The following is a 9,281-nucleotide window of genomic DNA, read 5'->3' as shown; positions in this document are numbered from 1 at the left end:
AAAAAAAATTATTTTAAAACAATTTTTCTACTATAACAACTACAGTATTGAAGTTAGGTAAAATACAAATATTAGGTACAATGAACAAAGCAATATTTTTGTAATATTTTAAAAAACATTTTTTGTAAAAAAAAATTCTCAGGTATTTCTTTTCGGAAATTTCCGAGTAGCCACCCATCCAAGTTGCAACTCCAGGGAATTTAACGTTGCTTGACTTCCGTGATCGCTGCGAACTGATCCCTCATGATGACCTGTAAACACTTTGTAGTCATATGTGTAAATAACTGGTAGATGAGATCAATATATGTTATTGAAAAAATGAAACATGTATAATTAAAAAACATTATTTATAAAAAAATATATAAAATTATTGTTTTTTTACTATTTTTACAAATGCGGAATAGGATCTGGAATAACTTTTCTGTTATTCGTTTAAGTAAGAATGCAACTAGAAATTATGTGTCAATATAATACAATAATTAAATTAAATATAAAAAAATTTCGAGAAGTCAGGTTTATAAAAGACTTCTAAAAAGACGTCTTGCATGACTCAATTTTTAACTTTATGTTATCTGGATAAGAGAAGAAAATAGTAACGTTCATTATTTTTGTTAATTATATATTTGCAAAACTACATGTAATAGAAAAGAAATTTTCGAGTGTTTGAAAAGTAGTTAAAATACTTTATTAATATCAACCATTGACGTTGAATAGACGTGTGTTCAACTTATTAATATTAACCATCAACGACATAGACGTCGAATAGATGTCTTTTCAATTTATCATTTCTCACTGGGTGAGCCCAATCTCGCCAAAAAGATAATTTTGACAATCTCAATTGTCGACTTTCTTCCGCTTGAACACTCGAAGAAGTTAATATAATATATGTAACTGGATTTTTGTTTACCAATTAAGTATCAATTGCCTGTGTTAAAGCGTGAAATTTGTGCCGTTTTTGAATGTTCTCGCAAATGTTAAATAGAGGGTGGAGTGTTGGAAGGAAAAAGAGCAGAACAACTGGAGCAATATATATATGGGATAGAAAGGGAGAAATACTATAACAGGAATGGCTGGGGAACAAAAGCGAAAGAGGTAAAAGAAGACGTGAGAGACGATTTGGAAAAGGACTTAATTGACAGGGAAAGAGATATTCAGAGGCAATGGGAGAACGAAAAAATTAATGCGGCGAGATACAATAAGAGATATAAGAAAATAGGGTTAGATGTGAAGTTGCCGAATTACTTAAAAAGTAGGAATGTAGAGGATTTTAAGCAGAGGAGAGAAAATAAGAGCCAAGATAAAAGTAAGATGTGGTAATCTAGAACAAGCGAATAAATATTGGCTAGAAGAAAGATAGAGACTATGTATATTTTGTGAGAAAGATTGGGACTGTCTAGAGCACTACGTCAAGGATTGCGTGAAAACAAGCGTATGGTTTGCAGATTTAGGAGATGATAAGGACAGAATTGTAGAACAGATATGCGAGGAAGACACGGACAGGCGGAAGGGAGAAATATTGAAGAAGCTATGGAAAAAGAAGGAAAGAGAATTAAAAAGAAGAAAGGAGGAAAGCGATGAGAAGGGGAAAAACAAAAATAATATTACCGAAATAGTAGAATAAGACGACAGGATTTAAACTGAAGAAATAGGTAATAACTGTAATATAAGATAATTGTATAATAATTGTATAAAGTATGTAAAGAGGCTGTAATCTCTAAGTCATAGAATTAATAATTAATAATTGAACAGGTGAGAATAGGTACAAGTAATACAAAAAAAGCAATAGATAAAATTCTTGTATCTTTTTCATAAAAAAGATTAAAAAAACATTAAATTTGAATAAAACAGTTAATTTAGGTACAGAGATTAAATAACAACACAAATTGTTATTTACATGTAAAAATATGTAATGTTATGGAACAGCGTTCCACGTACACGTCATATTTGAAAAAAATGAGAGTAAGTATTTGTCTCGAAGTTACATAATTAGTTCACAAAGGTTTCATTAAAGTGCGAATTAAAAAGATAAGCGCGGTGGCGTCCATATATAACGCCTGTGACTGCACTCGACTCACGAGAAGATCTCCGCGGCGTGGCCACCTAGCGGAAGCCGTGCAAGCCACGAAGGCGCGAAGACTGGTGCCGCGAAAAAGCATGGCGACTCAAAACCAAAGCAAATTGCTCGATTTTCGAGAGCGCCGTAATATGCTTTTACGTGTAAAATAATTATTAATAATTGAATGTCTTGGATTTTAACCGTATTCGGTATTCCGAAATAATTTATAAATGTTTTTTTATTTCATAAATAATATACGTTTTTAATAGGACTTCCGGTTGGATAGCGTTAGAAGGTAAACGAGTGTCCAACGGGCGAAAATAAAATAGCAGATTAGTGCAATTGTAGAGTGAGGAAAAGGAAAAAGCGGGAGGAGAAGGAAGATAGTGAAGGAGAAAAGCCAAGGAAGTGAAGGGAACAAAAAGACAGAAGGGATTAAAACACACAGAGGGATCCAAAATCTGAACGAAAGTTTAGGTTAGGAAACTGTGAGAAGAGAAGAGAGCGAGGCGAGATAAGCAAGAACGAAGAGGTCACAGAGAGAAGAAACAGATGGCGCCACCGGGAAGACCGGCAGGAGGTAAAGCGAAAGGGGAATGCAACAGCATAGAGAAGTACGTAGCAGGAGGAGAAGAGACAATAATAACTGCACTGAAAAAGATAGAAAAAGAGATTGAGCAAAATATTAGCAAAAAGATGGAAAGGATGATGGAACAACTCGATCAGATAAGGAAAGAATGGGAAGAAGAAAAGCAGACAAGAGAAGAGGAAAGAAGGAAAGAAAAAGAAGAATGGAAGGAAGAGAAGAAGAATCTGGAGAGGAGAATAGAGAACCTAGAATGGGAAAAAGAGAAAAAAGATAGAGAAAAACGGAAAAACAACATAATAATGAGAGGAGTAAACAAATGGGAGGAAGATAAAATTGAACAAGAGACAAAGGAGTTCATAAAAGAGAACCTGAAAATAGAGGTGGACATCAAGGTGGATAATCAAGGCATACAAAGTGCAGTCCAGAGGAGACAAATGTACGGTAGTGGCAGAAGTAGGAACCTGAGAGCAAAAGAGAGAGATAATGGTCAAAAAGAAAGAACTAAGAGCAGGAGTCTTTATAGACGACGATCTAACGAGGATGGAAAGGGAAATGCAGAACAAACTGAGGGAGAAAGCGAAGGAAGAAAGAGAAAAAGGAAACAAGGTCAAGGTAGGATACGGAAAGATTATGATAGAAGACAAATGGTATCGATGGAACACAAGAGAGAAGAAACTAAAGGAAGAGAAAAGAAGAGGAGGAGAAGAATGAGATACAAGCGGCGGGGATGGAAAAGGGAAAGGAGGGGGGTTAAAAATCTGCTTTTGGAATGTGGCGGGACTAGCTAACAAATATGAAGAGGCGTGGGAATATTTAGAAGAATTTGATATACTAGGTCTTACAGAAACGTAGATAGATGAGGAAGGATGGAAGAAGATAGAGAACAAGGTCTCAAAGGAATACATCTGGAAATGCATACCGGCAAAAAAGGAACATACGAAAGGAAGGGCAAAAGGCGGGATCGTGAAGGCAGTAAGAAAAAGTCTAGAACAAGTGGAAATCAAAGAGATAAACGGAGAAATGGCAGAGGCTAAACTGAAATACAACGGAAACAGTTGGAGGATCGTTACGCTTTATAGCCAAAAGATAGAAGAAACGGTAGAAACCCTAACGGAGCAGATACCAGAAGAAGAAGAAAACTACTTACTGATAGGAGGAGATTTCAACGCAAGCACAGGCAATAAAGGAGGCCCAATAGAAGAAGAAGGAGAAGAGAGAAGTGAAATCAGACGGTCCATAGACAAAGTAAGTAATAGAGAAGGAAGGATATTATTAAACAAAGTAGAAGAAAGAGGCTGGACAATCTTGAATGGAAGCTTCGACGAGGAAGGAGGATGGACATACATAGGAGGGTCAGGTATGTCGGTCATAGACTATATAATAGGAAATGATAGAGCGGCAGGAGAAGTAAAATCGATGAAAGAAGGAGACAGAACAGAGTCAGATCACATTCCATTAGAAGCGGAGGTAATAGGCGCACAAACAAAAAAGAAAAAAGGCGGAAACAAGACAAAAGAAATAGAGAAAAGTGTCTGGTCAGAAGAAGGAATAGAAAACTACAGAGAAAATTGCAAAGACTGGGCCAGCACACGGAACGAGACGGAAGACATATGGAGGGAAATAAGAGATAAGGTAAAGCAATCTATAACGAAACAGAAAAAGAAGATTAAGCTCTGGAAAATAGGAGAAAGAAAGTGGTACAATAGAGAATGGAAAGAAAAGAAAAGAGAATTAAGAAAAATGCTGAGAAACCTAAAGAAGGGAAGAATCGACAGAGAAGATTATATAGCAAGGAGGAAGGAATACAAGAATGGTGCAAAGAGCAGAAGAAGAGACACGAACAAGCAGAAGAAGAGGAAATACGAAAGATAAAAAGTGAAAAAGAGGCGTGGAAATACATTAATAAATACGGAAAGCAGAGAAAGGAGAGGATAAGCGACGATATAAGGATGGACGAATGGAGAGAGTACTTCATTGGATTACTCGGGGGAACACAGAGTAAAATAGAACTAGAAAAAGGTGAACAAGAAAAGGAAACAGACATAACGAGGGAAGAACTAGAAGACATAACGAAAGAAGAACTAAAAGAAACATTGAGAAAGTTAAAAAAAGCAAAAGCGCCAGGAGAAGATGGAATAGAAAACGAGGCGTGGATACATATGTCACATGAAATAGGAGAAGAATTCTGGAAATTGATAAATAAAATATGGAAAGGAAAAGGACTACCAGAAGATTGGAACAAAGGCGTAATTAGCCCAATACACAAAAGAGGAGACAGAAACGAAATAAAAAATTACAGAGGGATAACGCTAATGGATTCAGCGTACAAAATATATGCAAGTATTTTGAACAAGAAACTAGAAAAGGAAATAGAAAACAAGCTAAGAGAGACACAGTTTGGCTTCAGGAAGGGAAGAGGAACCATGGACGCAGTCTATACTGTGAACTACATAGTGAACAGAGAACTAAGCAAGAAAGGAGGAAAAATATTCATATTTTTTGCGGATTTAAAAGCAGCCTTCGACAAGGTGAACAGAAAACTGCTGATAGAGATGATGGAGAAGATGGAAATAGAAACAAACTTGAGATAGAGGATCACAGAAATATATAAAGAGACAAGTAACGTAATAAAAATAGGAGAAGAAAAATCGCAAGAATTTTGGACAGAAATAGGACTCAGACAAGGATGTCCACTAAGCCCAGTCTTATTTAACATATACATAAAAAATCTAGAAGAAGAAATGGAAAAAGGGCAGGTTGGAGGAGTCGTAGTAGGCAAAGAAAAAATCCGGACAATAATATCCGCAGACGACATCGTTTTATTGGCAGAGAGAGAAGCGGAACTGAAAGAGATGATGAAGAGATTCAGAAAATACTTAGAGAAGAAGGAGCTGAGCCTAAGCGCAGACAAATCGAAAGTATTGGTTTTCGAAAACGGAAGAGGAAGAAGAAAGAAGAGAGAATGGAAATGGAAAGAAGAAAACATAGAGGAAGTCAAGGAGATAAGATATCTTGGCTACACGCTACAAAAAAACGGAGGCGCGGAGAAACATACAAGGAAAAGACTACGAAGAGCAACAATAGCAATGAAAAGGACATGGAGCATAGGAGAAAGAATATTCAAAGAAGACTTCAGAAGAAGAATAAAAATGTTTGAAGCACTAGTAGGAAGCGTGGCCCTATACGGGGCAGAAGTATGGGGCTGGAGAGACGAAAAAACATTAGACGGAATAAAAAGGAAATATACAAAATGGATATTAAATCTGGACAGAGGAACACCGAACTATATACTGCTGGAGGAGACAAAAATGGAAGAGATCAGAATACAGGCGATCAAAAGAGCACTCAGATATGAAGAAAAAGCGAGACAATCAGGGAAGAAAATAGTGAAGGAATGCATAAGAGATCTGGAAAAGAGACGGCCAGAAGCAGAAGAAGGGAAATGGGAAAGAAAGAGGAAAAAGATGTTAGAGGAGGCAGGAATAAACAAAGAACAATTAAGAAGAGAAAGAGAGACAGGAAACGAGGAAATAACAGAGAACATCCTGAAAGAATTAAAAACTAGAGAGAGCAGAAGAAGACAACAAAAGATAAATGAATCTAGATATAACACTGACTACAAAGCGATTATACCAGAAGAAAGACCGAAATACCTGGAGGGAAGGATGAAGAAGAAAGACAGGTGTCTGATAGCAAGATACAGATGCGGAAATGAGACGAGAGGCAGCCAGTATTGGAGAGAGGAAGCAGAAAGAAGATGTAGAATTTGCAAAAGAGAAGAAGAGAGTCTGTACCATATGATCAAAGAATGTGAAGCAACAAAGAGTGAAATGACGTTAGAAGAAATCATAGGAGAAGAAGGAAAGGGGCTACAAACGATGAAAAGGATAGAAAAAGTGAGAATGAAGACGACCACAAATGAGAAAGAAGAGAGAGAAAACAGCAAGAAGAAAGAAGCAAAAGAAAGTTAAATTACACCAAAGACATTGTATTGACAACGGCAATGTAGATTCACCTGTAAAGTTATGATCAATTAACCATGGACTAAAGTCTAGCAGATGCATATGTATACAACCTTTAAGTCTAATTTTGAGATAATTATGTTTGTTTTTGTAATTTTATTTTACTTAAATTTTAAATTTTAATTTTGTTCTTAATTTTGTTTTCTGATTTAATCTAACTTGAAAAGAATTTTGATTTTGTTTATGATTAAGATTTTGATTTTAACTGTATTATTAAGTTTAAGTAGGAATTAAGTATAATATGAAGACTGATAACTGTTAAAAAGAAGTGTTAAAACAAGGTTTAAGTGTTAAGTTTTAAAACTATATGTAAATGTATACCAAAAGAATGTAACCGGAAGCCATCCTAAGCCGCAAGGCAAACGGATTAAATAAAATAAAATAATAATAATAATAATATACGTTTTTAATAAACCTTTAATTAGCTATACCAAATGTGGTATAAAATACGTGATATAAAATTTATTATTTATTTAAATATTGCTGCAATGAAAACGTATAAATATAATATACGCTCAAACTTTTATTAACATATTTAAAAAGAATATCATTCCTGAATATTAAATTTTATTTTTGATACGTTATTAGAGTAAAGAGACAACTTTTACAAATCATAAACGTATTTAAGAATCGTTTATTTAATTAGTATATGACAGTATTTGATAGTATTTCTATACGTGTTATAAACGTATATTGCACTAACGTATAAAAACCGTTTTACCTATATACATATCTACCATATATCTAAACCTGTTTTATACCATACTTGTGTTTAATAAACGTATATAAAACAATCCAGTTCTTATTGGGTTTATTGTGAATAGTCGATTAATAATCATTTATATATTAACTATTAAAAGTAGTGTGCTGGTGATTATTGAAAATAATCTGATTAATAGAATCGATAATTATTTTATAGGAGAACTGTTGGAGAATGATTATTGTAAACAATCTGATTTGGAATTAATAATCACTACAGTTAAAAACTATAAAGCAGTGGTTATTGCAAATAACCTGATTATGAAATCAATAATCATTCCATAAAAGAACTATTAGGAAATGATTATTGCAAATAATCTCATTATGAAATCAATAATCACTCATTCAATAACTATTAAGAAATTATTATTGCGAATAATCCAATTATTGAATGCTACATAATCACTATTAGAGAATGAATAATCACTATTGTAAGTCAATAGTGATTATTGGCTTCCCAATAGTTCATTTCTGTAAGGGTGCTTTTACTAACACGAATATTATAGTTGCGTTCCAATATTTACTGCAAGTACTGAAAATCTGTAGTGTACGTGACGTAAACTATAGATTTTCAGTACTTGCAGTGAATATCGGAACGCAGCCATGATATTCATAACAGTAAAAGTAGTGTTAAAAGTAAATAAATATTTTGTAATAATGATAAGAACAAAATTAAAACGTGCTTTACTTACATTTGATATTATTTTTATTGACATGAATTTTATAATGACAAGAACAAAATTGAAACACATTAATATTTAATAAAATATTTAATAGAACATTAAAAAGAATTTAAATTTCTCATTATTATATGTACAAATAATGCTATGTTTATTATAACTTTAATTATTATAAATAATGAAATTAACTTATAAATTTTTATGTCTGATTTCTATGTGTGATTTTATTATTTTAATAGGTGTGCAAAAAATAAAAGAAAATATATTTTAATATTGCACAGACTTATTTAATTAATTCGTGAAATAAATTAAAATAAACCAAAGAAAGTATCACATAAAACGCAGTTAATATCAATATATTAAAAATTATTTTAATATTAACTGAAAATTCAATTAAATTCTATTTCGCATAAGGTTGAAACAATGATTAAAGTTTAATGAAATTTCGGGCGTAAGGAGCAATCGAGGGAGCAATTAAAAATGATTAGCTAGATCCAAAGGTGAGAACTAGTCATTTTTAATTGCTACTTTTAGTTGCTACGCTCTTAGTGAGTCACCAGCGGTTACTCATTTGAATGTACCCACAGCGAAGGAGGGGTGAAAAGAGAGGCAAGCAGGCGTAGTAGCGCTTTCGCTCTTCACTGTGAATTGTATCCGTGCGCGCGCGCGTTTACGACAAATTTAAATAATCAGACAACATAAATACAGTTTTGTATATATATATATATATATATCTGGAGCACTGTTCTTTTTAATATACGCGAAAGTGACGTTGCGCGATCTCTCTGTGATTTGATATTTTTAAATCTAAAAGTACACTCGTAACAAAATTAAGGGATCACCTATTTTGACTCCGAAAAATAAGCGTAATCCAAGACAGTGTAACTTTGTCAAAAATAATTGTAAAAAAATTAAAAAGAAAAGCATTTTAAAGATTAAAATCTCTAGTTTTGAGATTGATAAATCATTAAACGATTTACGCATTGTTTACAAAGTTACGTAAACGCAAATTAAAGCTAAAGATTCATGCTTTCGAATGCTGTAAACCGCATTTGCGTGCAATTTTTATTTTGCGTCGTGGAGCTTTGTAAAATTTATAAAAAATTTCAAGATTTGACGCATCTCTATTTGAATCCGCGTAACTGTAAACAATGTGTAAATCGTTTAATGATTTA

General features: G+C 33.5%; 2 protein-coding genes across 2 annotated transcripts; both read left to right on the top strand.

Annotated features, from left to right (window-relative positions):
- The first annotated feature begins 2,608 nt into the window (after window positions 1-2,608).
- LOC120358459 (golgin subfamily A member 6-like protein 22) lies at window positions 2,609-5,236 on the top strand. The gene is made up of 3 exons (XM_039452799.1): window positions 2,609-3,292; window positions 3,498-4,277; window positions 4,352-5,236. Exons 1-3 carry the CDS (start codon window positions 2,609-2,611, stop codon window positions 5,234-5,236), a joined length of 2,349 nt encoding a protein of 782 aa, XP_039308733.1.
- Window positions 4,840-6,737, top strand: LOC120358444 (trichohyalin-like). Its single transcript, XM_039452763.1, has one exon. The coding sequence runs from the start codon at window positions 5,387-5,389 to the stop codon at window positions 6,614-6,616; it is 1,230 nt and encodes a 409-aa protein (XP_039308697.1). The 5' UTR covers window positions 4,840-5,386; the 3' UTR covers window positions 6,617-6,737.
- The last annotated feature ends 2,544 nt before the right edge of the window (window positions 6,738-9,281 follow it).

Source organism: Solenopsis invicta, chromosome 8 (genome assembly GCF_016802725.1).
Source record: "Solenopsis invicta isolate M01_SB chromosome 8, UNIL_Sinv_3.0, whole genome shotgun sequence".
Lineage (NCBI taxonomy): Eukaryota > Metazoa > Arthropoda > Insecta > Hymenoptera > Formicidae > Solenopsis > Solenopsis invicta.
Note: the sequence above shows the minus strand (reverse complement) of the source record. Positions and strands in the feature narration are given on the sequence as shown.